The sequence below is a fragment of the Anopheles funestus genome, chromosome 3RL (genome assembly GCF_943734845.2).
Source record: "Anopheles funestus chromosome 3RL, idAnoFuneDA-416_04, whole genome shotgun sequence".
Classification (NCBI taxonomy): Eukaryota; Metazoa; Arthropoda; class Insecta; order Diptera; family Culicidae; genus Anopheles; species Anopheles funestus.
The window spans coordinates 73,786,489-73,798,828 of NC_064599.1; the positions used below are offsets into that span (position 1 = coordinate 73,786,489).

The 12,340-nt window shown below is 37.1% G+C and overlaps 1 protein-coding gene across 2 annotated transcripts in view; it reads right to left on the reverse strand.

Moving 5' to 3' along the window:
• Positions 1 to 12,340, reverse strand: part of LOC125766964 (roundabout homolog 2) — a 43,143-nt gene that overhangs the window by 20,913 nt on the left and 9,890 nt on the right. For both annotated transcript variants that reach the window (XM_049433107.1, XM_049433108.1), the window contains exon 2: positions 10,673 to 11,745. In XM_049433107.1, the coding sequence (XP_049289064.1) occupies positions 10,673 to 10,748 (76 nt within the window). In that variant the 5' untranslated portion in view covers positions 10,749 to 11,745. The remainder of the gene's footprint in view (positions 1 to 10,672; positions 11,746 to 12,340) is intronic.

The following is a 12,340-nucleotide window of genomic DNA, read 5'->3' on the forward strand; positions in this document are numbered from 1 at the left end:
TTAATCAATTTCATGAAGGTATCTGTTTAATTTTTAAAAGACTAAGTTTACTCATCTTTCTAGGATGATCATGAAGTTCTTGATAATTTTTTTTGGTTTTTTCTCTCGAACTTTGAATTCCAGCCAAATTGAAGTGATGTTCCATCTATTGTTTGAAGAGATCTCAGTTCAATTCCAGAACTGATAGACTCCAAGACTATCCTACCAGATGTTTTAAGTTGCTGACGTGGATGTCGAATATAAATATAATATATATATATATATTAATATATTTATAATATATTATATATATTATATATAATATATATTTAAAATATTTTATTGTAACATTTTGTAAAAGCTTCATTGGGAATTATTTTGCACAAATGATTCCATATGTTTATCCGTCCCGTCCATGATTTTTACTCGGAACCCTCCCGATAACCATCTCTACTGCTGGCTGGCACATTTTTCCACCGAATTCCCGTCTACCATGAAGCGGGTAAATGAAGAGATAATATTTTTTTTTAATATTCAACCCACGACAGTTTACGGTTAAAATATGGCTGCAGCCAGTCGAGACGAACGGACGGACCCATCCATAATGGCATGCTCGATTGCTGCCCGATTACCAGGGCGATATAGTTCCACCAACGGGCAACGGGCCCCTAATGGATGCTCGGCTTTCCACTAGTGGCCAGATCACAATCTATGCTAATCGAAACTGCTTCCCGTACGGAAGCTTCGTTTTGTCACTTCTTTGAACCTCGTGTTCGCAGAACGTAAATTCATGAGCGCTAACGGAGATTAGTCACTAAATTAGCCACAAATTGGGTTGGAGCTGCGTTCTTTATTTTACATTATTTATTAGTAACTAGAATGCAAACAATTTTTTTTGGATGAAGACAATTCTATTGTAATTAAGATAAGTCAAAGATTTTTCAAATAAGTCCCATTGGAAGCGTTCCACAAGTCACGCATGTTTGATGATCAAAAGCAAAATGAAGATATTTAAACACATCATGCATCGCAAGATGGGGGCATCCACACACGTGAACTTTGTGTTTTTCTGCACCCGTTCTGGTCACGGAAGATGTTTTCGGCGAGATTTTCGCTTTCAAAACTCCGTAACCATGTGTCAACAAGACATTGGCAGACACCGGCACGAAACAATGCAACGTCTTTGTTTTGCTATGGCATTTGATACAAATTTGCTTGCCATTCTTATTGCCCTCGGGGTGGCGCAAAGCGGAGACAATCTGTCCGGGAAATAGTTGGAAACAGTTGCAGTTAAATGCAGCCATGCACAGTGCGTCGTAGTCGTTAGGGAGTATAGAGCAGCTGGAGCTTCGTTGGTGGCCATGGCAATTTAGTTTTTTTTTTTAAATGAATGTTTGCTGCTGGCGCTGCACTGTCTCTCATCCTGTTTATTTATCGTTTTTCTTTGAAATCTCTTACGCAAAGAGAAGGCAAATATCTGCCGGAGGGAAAAAGGCACGCGCATTCACAATAAAGTTGCTCCCGTTTGATTTAAGGAACGAAGGAGTTTTGTTTCTAACAATGAGTTAGTATGTCACTTCTTGTAGTTTGTGCTCTGTACTAAAGTTAGAAATGAATAAATACGTTTTTCTACTTTTGAATAATCATGCTAAATGAATTTCTTAAGTGCTTCTTCCAACTAAACTTATCTCGTTTTCAGAAGCAAACATTGGAAATTAAACTTTGAATATTCAAGAGTCCTCAAGAATTCCTCACAGATTCGGAATCATTCGTTCGGTTTAAAGATTCAGGAATATGATTCAAGCTCGTCAATCATTATATTCAAATGTTTAAACGTATAAAAATGAAATACTCATTTTAAGACTCTAAAAATTAATTTGTACAATAAAACAAATTTATGTTAAGCACAAAAGTTTTTCTAAACAAATTATAAAGTCCAGAAGGTTTCATAGATTTTCTGATAAATGAAAATGACGGCCCATTACCCTCCTCTTTAATGCTTATCAAAATTATATAAAATGGCATTATTCGCTTCATTAAACTGTCTCACAAAAAAGGGTAAACAAGCATAAACAGAAGAAATGTATCGCTCCCCCCATCCAAATTAACAAACATCATCATTTTAAACCGGGTCTCAATATCATCCGATATCGTTTTCACTCCGTTGTCATACATCATACATCATGTCATTGCGGCCTGGTATGTGATGCCATTGGTTTATTTATTTTCTTTTTTTTTCTCTTTATTAATTTTCCTCCCTTTTTTATAACGCTTCAAATTAACCGACGTAAGGCCGGCTCAAAGTACATTTTCCCTCCTTCTGTCGATCCCGCGTACATGAGGCTAAAGTGGGCGGCTTTGGGATGGTGTGGGCGGATGGTTTTGAGCGAACCGGATAACGCAACCCATAGAGCCCATCCATCGCGTACGGAGCGTAATTGGTTCAACAAATTATTAAATTGATTTATTTAACTCGCACCATCGGTACCGCGCGCTTGGGTTGTTGCCACACAAAGATACAGATGTTATGGTTACGACTTTTTGTCTTGTACCGGACCGGGGGCCCGATCGCGTCAACATAATGTACAAAAGGGGGGGCAGTCTTTTCCATCGTGAATGATTGGTGACATGCAACACTTGCTGTTCTCTGTCTGCATGTGGGAGTCCGTCGTGATGATGGACTTGGCCCCAACTGGACAATTGTGCATTTCACCAAAACGCTGCCACGCTGCAGCGGCACATACTAAAAAGGACAATTGGATGGAGTGTGTATGACAAAAGCTCGCAACCTTCAATTTGGAGAAAGACAACAGCATCGTAAGGGGGATATAATTGAATTTTACAATTTCATGGCATATGCACACGCAACCGGAGGCACTCCTATCGGTTACACGAGCTGCAACTTGCCATGCTGATGGCCGTGGAACCGTGGTACAGCGGTTTTATTAAAACATATACGAAAAGGCAACAAACAACATAACACCGATTGGACATGGAGCTGTCGATGGAAAAGTTCACTGTCTAAAGTGCCCGTGGGCGATGATCACTTATTTGATTGATGCGCAATTGATTGTATTTTTATTGAGAAATTAATATTGGTTTGTTTGTTTTTTAACTTCCTGTACGAATATTATTCGTAAAGAATTAAAAAAGTAGCAATTTTTTAAATTGTAATAAAACTGCATGTACCATACACTAGGCATGTACAGTGTGTAACATATTTATATGAGTTTTTAGTTAACAAACGATGTATTGAAGATTTCTTCTTCTTGCTCGGTTAGAACGGCCTGGCCGTATCAAGACATATTTTACCACGTAGCAGGATAGTCAGCCCATGCTACGGGGAGACTGACCGGATGGAATTTGAACCACAGTCCTGCCGTGTGAATAGGCGCCGTTTATCAAATACACCATCGGGCCGGGCTGCCCCAAGCTATGTACATTTGATTGGATATTTTATGATTTTTTAAACATTATTTATTTATTTAATGTCATAAATTATTATGCAAAAAACTTTGCATTAAAACTAAAAAATACAAAATAAAAAACAAACAAAACAACCAGGTTTTGATAGTTGCTTGACACAGTGGACAAAAGTTTGATAAAAATTTGATTCAAAAATATGCTTAACTTACATGAAAATCTTGTCGGGTTTTTATTAATTTTTAACGGATTCCTGGGGAAAGCATATGTAACAGCGTTTCGCAAATATCATGTAAGCAAATATTAATACATATTTCTTAAATTTTTCCTAAATTCATATTCTAAATAAACAACTCATATAATTATGTGCTGTACTGTAAATGAAATAATAAAACTTCAATTAATTTTGCAACGAATAATTCATGAAAAACAAATTTTTTCATCACTTGACGAATTCAATTGTGCCACCCCGTTGAAACACACACTTGAGTAACATTTTAATTTTGTATCATGCACTTTTCCGCCGTGACCTTTTCCGTTTGATCCTGCCATGCCCTTGATTAAATCATAATTTCCTTTTTAACAACTTGCTGTAAGATAGGGCGATAAAAACGGGGGTGGGCCTTTCCGGCTAGCATACGAAATTGAGCGTGTGCGTACGTCCCACTTAGTGACGGAAACTTACATCGACGCACTGTCGGCATGAAACGAATCTTTGATCTAACCATACCCGCATCATCGCACGGGAGTGGAGAATTTTAATTTTCCACTTGTAAAATTGTTTACAACAAACCAACTTCACCAGATCGCTTCATCGCAAAACAGAGGATGAGACACACGGATTTAGGGCTTGACGCTAGAAGAGTTCATCATCAACGACTACAAAAACCTGGGAAATTGAAATAAGGCTGACAGTATTTTTAATCTCGAGTCACAGTGTTATCAGGGTTTGCAGCATAAGAACGCTTTTAGGTGATACGATATGCTCGGAATGGGTGCGTGTCCTTCGTCCGGAGAAGCAAGCTTTGAAAGTTGCGATCGCTAGGTAAAATAGCTACACAGAAGCTGTTAATAACAAACAGTTCGCTCCAGAAGAACGATGCTCTAGAAAGGTAAACAGTAGAACCTTTCTTGATGAAAAGATTTAGGTCATCTTCCGGGGTAAACCGACCACTAAGGAAAATGCCAAGATGATTCGCAGCCTTTTCTTGGCAGCTAACCTATTTTTATAGGTCCGAGGTTCATCATCTGTGCCGGTCCTTGAAACCTTATGCTGAGAAAGCATAGTTTTTTTAACCATTGTGTCGAAGGTCTGCTTATGATTACCTTGATTAATGTTTGACCAGTGATCTACACTTCCATACAGTTTTTACATGACTCATACAACATTAAACCAACAGCACACTTTCTTAATACAAACTTCCGCCCAAGCGCATTATCTATTGGGGGACCAGCAAATGAGGGGACTCACATGTTGACCGACGACTGTCGTCACTAGCGCCTCATAATCAACATCGTCATCACAATGCGAAGCATAATCAAACTCATGACGAAAAAAAAAGGCACCAGCAGCACACCAACATAACCAATATTTACCAATTATTTGTACATTTACCAAAATCACGTCATTAATATTCCAGTAACTGGAATGCTGATTAATACTTTAGAAGGTCCCCCCTCTTGACCATGAGCCAGCAATCAGCAGTAATTGTTTCCCTACACCAAGGGGAAGAAAAAATATATATTTCCAATTTCTTGCCCATTTATATCAATATGAGAAGTAGAGCTGAGCAATCAAACATTTTCCCCCAAAAGACTAACACATCTTTGCAATATCGGTAACACACGATTAACAAAACATTCAAGTATAACGTAAACCATACACTGAAGGTTTAAGAAGTGAAAACTTGTCGGTAGAGGAGGAAGAAAAAAAGGAACAAGGGAAAACTATACGCACATCCTTAAAAGCTTTCCACCGCATGGGAAGGTACGTGCTGTGAATATCTTGACCAATTTATCTCCCTTACCCAAAATGGTGGCAGGATCACCCGTAAAAGAAACATTAATTTTGCCCATATTCTTTTCAAGGGCTGGTAGGAAAATTCTGCCGGACAGTGTGTTTATTCTGAGTGTTTTTTTTTCTCCAACACATGCAAACATACAAATATGACCCCACAAATGGAAAGTGTTGGGGTTGCTTTGGATATAAATTTCGCTTTATTACGAACCCTTTGCCCATTGGGCATAAAGCCTTTTTCATCGTTTTTTTTCGGCAATGTCGTGAAAGAGCATAAGACTTTAATTTTCATGTAACTTCAATGGCGTTTTTGGGGCATTTATGAGCTCATCATAATAATAAAATGTTTGAATAAGTGTGAGATCTAAGACTATCTCGTATGGTCAAAATTTAATAATATTCGTGTGCTGGAATTATTAAAAATAAGAAAAATTGAATCATTATCCACTTAGGGTACAATCCATAAATACACTCGAACTATGAATAAACAATAGATTTCATAAAGATATCTTCCATTGTTTATGCTTCTTTCAATAATAAAGTTGTGAATAAATTACACAAATCATCTGTAAATCAATACAAATATTGTTGAAAATATAAAATCCCGAGAGGTGTAGCTGAGTAATTTTCAATGCACTTGCTACCTTTTATATGAATTTTGCAGCCAAACTTTAAAATGAATTTATGGTTATGTGACTAAGATCTTGATTTACTACATCAAAGGAAGTGGTTCAAATCCAATTCGGAACGCTTTACATCCCTTATTTAAATAAGCTTTTTTCGTTATAAAAATAAGTCTAATAAGACATTATATTGGCGGTCAATAATAATTATAATAAAGCTATAATATATTTTAATGATTATTACTACATATTGTGCAGCTTCTAAAGAATAAAATTTCATTGCTTTTTCTACTTCTCAACCTATTCTCATGTTTTGCTGAGAAAAGTGTTTGGTGCAGCGCCAAAGGGAAAGAAGCTTTCAGTACACACACACACACACAAAAGCCATTTGATTTATTTGATAGCCTTATCATGTTCCGAATATTGATTTTTGACAATTTGCACACTCGCAATAATATCTGCCGAGTGTGGCTTTACGCTGGCGCCAACAAAGCTGGCATTAGAGCAAACTATAAACCAGCCTGAATGAATATCTGTTAGTGAAAAGCTTCTACAGCTGTGGTAACTCCCGCCCAATGGTATCGCGTATAAAATATTCATATTGCATCGTTGTAATATTTGAATAACAGTGATGCCGAAAACAACAAACAACAAAACGTTTGTGCGTGATTTGAATAACGACCACCGCGAACGCGGAAGAGTGTCCAGAGCGGCAAGCATGTACAGTAAACACACGAACATGCCGGATTTGGTGCAATCGAAACGGAAATTGAATGCTGATAAAATAGGCAAATGAAACAAGTTTTGTATTCGAATATTGAAAGGAAGAAAATCTATCATAGAAAAGCGTAAATTGAATAAATAATATATGAGAGCTTTCAACAAAACAATTGTGATTAAAACCATCCAATGGTTTTAAGTTGGAAAAAAGGTAAAATCTGAACGAATAAAAAAAACTCGGTTTAGCGTATTTCTATTTTAATTAAACTAAAAGATTTTACCATGCAAATAAAAAAGAAACATTTTTTTGTATTTCTTCAAAGACCAAATGGTAAATTTTTAAACCCAAATAAATATTCAAACTCAACCATTGATTTCCCACGCACATTAGACACGCAAAATAATTATTCGCATGAAATTTTTCGGCACGCATTGCACAACCATTGCCAGATGCTGCACTCTGGCCCAATATTCAGCAAACCGCAATCTAAAACGGGAAAACAATCAGCGCCATTTATCCGTCATTTTGGATTTGTTGGACCCAAACAAAAAAAAACCCGTCGGACAATCGAACTCATTCGAAGTGTTGTTCAAAAGGAGATGTTTTTTTTTTGTTTTTTTATTCATAATTTTCAATGCCCTATCTAGAGTAACGCAAGCCCTCCCCAAAAATGGCAAAACCGTTGCTGATTATTATTCCGTAGCGCCAGTCGAATGATTTCATAATTGGCAGCCTCATTTAGCATTTCGTGTGCTAAAAACGGTCACCCACAAAAACCACAAACCACCCAAAACAGAACCTTGCAGCATGGCATGTAGGCACGTATATGCTGGGAAAATTGTCAAAACCAGAAAAACCGAAAGTGCCACGGGAGCGAACATTTTGTGACGGACCTCACGTACGGTACGGTTTTGGTATCGTTTGCATAAAACCTGTGCCACCGAGCAAACGAAAGCTTTTAATGCAAAAACCTATTGAATGATCGTTTGATTCATTTTATGCATTTGGTTTAGTTCGGTTTGTAATTGTTCAAATAATTTTTTATATTAAAAATAAAATTAAAACAAACACAAAACTGCAGTAAAATATTCTTATCTTATAGACAAATCTAATAAATTGAACAACTTTACCGCGATACAAAATATAATATAATTCTATCTATAAAATGAAGCCTCCCCACGTGTACATTAAGTACGGCAATAACTCAACCGTATAACAAGAAGACATCAAAACAAGGACTGTCACAATAAAATGCAATACTAAATATTTATAGCGACAGAAGAGCAAGAAGGGGAAAAAAACATCGACAAGTGCAAAGTGCAAGAGCGGCCATTTAACGTACGCCGGCAAACCTCCCATCAAGTGCAATATCACGCCCCGATGGACATGTTGGTGGTTTTCATTATTTGACCACTTTCATGGACATGCCCGGTTCATTCATTTCGCAGTCATTTTCCGGTTCGACAATTATGAAGTTGTGCATTGGATGCATTTTAATGCGCCACAAAAGCGAACGTTAAATACAAGCTTCGGTGAATTGGTAACAAATTTGTGATATTGAAATAAAGTTATCTAGCCAACAAATTACAAATTAAATAAAATAAAAAAAACACATTTTTTCATGTAAAAACGAGTGATCTACTTTAAAATAATTCAACAGCTTTAAGATAAACCCATCTATTTCACGGATACACACCTTAGCAGATTCTACCAAAAACTCGTCTTAAATTTAATCTCATCTCGCTTCTCATCTCTTATCTACCGGTGAAATTACGTGCATAAATCTTAAAACTCCCGCTAAATTACCAAGGGAACAGCACCGTTTACACTCTAAATAACGACTTGTAGGAAAGAAAAAAATATAAACGATAACGAAACGAACGCAAAACTTTCGATGCTGCCTCATTATTTTCACCACAACAAGAAAATTATTTACCCCGGCACAGAAGCCAGGTAGCACAAGGGTGGTTTCTTAATTGGAACTTCCGCCCGGAGCAGGTTAGCGATCGAGTGAAAAAGTTGCTAGTTTTTAAGCAGGACTTTTTCTACGCGAAATGAAATTCAAGTTTTTGGTGCGGGGTGCGGATGAGTCTGCGATGTTTCAAGTTGCGTGATAAATTAAATGGGAGACGTAGGCTACGCTTGATGTAGTGGGTAATATTAGGGTAATATTTCCTCTTAGATGAATGTTCTACTAGGGTTCATTAATTTAATTATTCGTTTTTGGGAAATAATATACATTTCAGGTAGACGAAAGTATTACTCTACCGCGGATCGATGCTTAAATATCGCTCAATACAAATAAAATTATTAAGACTAAACTTACGAACAAATCATTCCGACATGTTCTACTTGAATGCAGTTGATTTTGCCCCGTTGGGTGTGCAAGTAAGTTTTAATCATTTGATATAATATAGTCCAAAATGGTTGAATTTAGCCAGGAATGAAAGATCTCATTTAGACATCAATGAAATAATAAGCGTTATTATATTTGTCTTGTTTATATCTCCTCAATATAATCTTTTGGGTGAAATGTTTCGAGTGAGTTGTATGCTTCAAACGATATCGCAAAAAAATTATAAAATCTTAAAAATATATTAAGGTTCTAATGACGATATAAACTCAAACAATGTAGTGAAGCTTTGATAAATATCGTTATCTCGTTTAACGTCCTATATTTTTAATAAAAAAAACTTATTAGGCACCTCCACAAATTTGTTGACAAAGAATGTATTTGTGAATTGATATGGCAGTAATTTTTAAACAGTAGAGAAGTTAAAATTAGCACTAATTAATAAATTTATCAAAATTAAATTATTCACTACATAAGGATACTTCCTACATGTAAGAATAAGTATTGGAAGGTGATATTTTAAATTATGCAGTTAAAATTAATAGAATTCATTCTATGTCAACCTTGGTTGTAATGTTAGTTGTATTCAAATTTTGCGAACGAACACGCGAATGAAAACATCAATCGTTGCATATCAAATGTTTATAATATGAGATGCAAGGAAGTCGGCATACAAAAAGGACTAAAGGGCCTAAATTTGCGACCACAAGTCACAAGTCAGTAAAAGTTCGTTACGACTATGCTCTTCCACATATTGCAACACCAATAAAAATGGTTCATATTTATACACAAAATTAATTTTCTATCAAAACTTCGCAATCAAACCAAAAGATGTAAAAAAAGATTCTCGAGAGAAATCCCAAAAGGAATTTGAATAAAAAATAAATAATCATTTCATTGTAATACCAACAATTTTTGAACAAAAAAAAGCGCTACAAACTTACTCGCAGACCTAATAGTTATAACAATCATCACCCTGTGGGCTTTGTGGATTAACTCCGCTTACAATAGATTGACACGAATGGCAACGTTTACACGAGTTATCTTAATCAAACGATGAGCACCCGGGGTTAAAGAAATTTATCCACTGAACAAGATCACCCATCCAAACACTATCTTGCTGACCAAAAACCTGACGTTTACAGATCGTTGCACGGGGCAGACGGGCCCGGCATACAATGCATCAAGATTGAGCGAGATTGTCGGACAACAAACCGATGGATTATGCAGCAGAATTGGATGCAGTAACAAAACGAAGCAGCTTAATCTGAGATCGTGAGACTAACCGCGCGTGGACAGGTTTCCCGGGGGAAGGTCTTGAGGATCTTCAGCAGAGTTGAAAAATGACTCTGTTACCTTTGCCATCGACTCAGGGAAATAGTTTGCATTGTTTACAGAGACAAGCAATTCACCGACACACGCATCACCGTACCATGTTGCGATGCCCGGTTTTGCTTTTGGGTCGCGACAAGGTGTCCGACAGATGAGCGGAACTATCGTCTAAGAAAGATACAAGAGTGCTCTCGAGATGGAAACCAAACAAAGCTACAACTTACCGTTCGCTAGCTGTAACATGACCGTCAGTACTATCGTGATCCACACCGTCCAGTGCATTGTTCCGTTGTGTTGCATTGTGCGTTTGCTTGTTTTTGCTGTGGAGATTGTCTGAATCTGACCTCTTACAGCTGAATTTTTTTGCTGCTCAAAAAAAATATGTTTCCTACACCGTAACGGCAACCTTTTTTATCGAAGACTTTTAACCAACGCTGGTTGAGCCGCTGTTCTTCGTCTGGGTCAGTGACGATTTGTTTTATGATATGTTTGAACCGAACGTTTCCACAAACACCTTTTACTACCTTTCGGTTTCGCACATTCAAACGTAACACATTTGCATTTTTGTAACACTGTGAAACAGGCTCGTGTAACAGGTGACCTTCGGTGTTCGTAGTTGCTTCGTCTCGGCTATTTTTTTTTATTGCATACCTTCGGTGTCAGAAGGTTTTGGGTTGCGTCTGCCAGGAACCTTGGGTACTATCACAGTGGGCAAGTATTCAGTCGGATGGGTCGGGAAATGCTTGACGAATCCTACACGTTTCCCCGAAGGTTTTTTTGTTTGTTTCTTCTTCTCTCACTTAAAGGGAACTTTTGTGAATGGTGCACCTAATTGCTTTACGAGTTATGAATGTTGTCTTCGCAGAAGATCCCTATCCTTTTTCGATTGTCGTTCGTCCAGCTGGTGCCGTATCTTGACGGGGGGTTTTTTTCTCCCTTGGACGTTTCCGTTACGTTTATTTGCGTGTCGAATCGAATATCTTTTCCAAGAGCTTAGAATATCGACAGCTGCCGGATAGGATCGTGCGGTGCGTTTAGGAATTCAAAGTGATCCGCGTTATTGTCTTTTCTTCCTGCCACACAGTTTTTGCTTCTATCGATGTGTCGTCCAGTTTCATCCACCAATGCTCTAGGTATGCAATTTTTGTGAGGAATAAATGCGGTTAGGCCTTGTGTGCTGGCAGGAACTTGAATGATGTGATCGTGTCTTAACGCTATACGTTTTTGGATGATGTATTGTTGATACGTTTTCTTTTGAGGACACACGTTAAATGCTATTTATTGTATCCGCAGTACACTGCAAAAGGAGAAAAGAAATAAACAAATTAATTAATACGTTTTGTTACAGTGAAGCGGTTAAATTTGGAAGAAAAAAATATTCAAGTTGAAATTTTTGAAAGTTCCTGTTTTCACATCGAGCATGAAATTTAATTGCCTTTTAATTTTATACTCGTATTACTTTAGGTATGAACTCGCAGGAATTAATATGCTACTTCCTGTGTTGGTTTTATGTTTTCCATTAAAACCATTTTGTTCTATCTTGAAGTTCCTTTTCGAGATCTTTTTTTAAGCTTACATTTCTAATCATAATAAATTCACTTGAAAGGAAAACCTTGGGCATCTTACGAACGGAACGGTTCTGTCATCTGCAGCTTAGAAGATAACAGAACCCCACGAAGATGCATTGATTAAAATTTTTAAATTCCTTTAGCTTTTATGTGACCGCATCCAACACGTTTAGATAGTCACTTTCAAGCTTCCCTTTGATGTTATGCGACGCCGACTCACTCGACTTTTTAGATAGAGTGATTAGAAGTTACGGGTTTTTTTTCGAGATTTCAGCTGTAAAGAACTGACTAGTTGAGAGTTTAAATCCCACTTGCCAAACAATC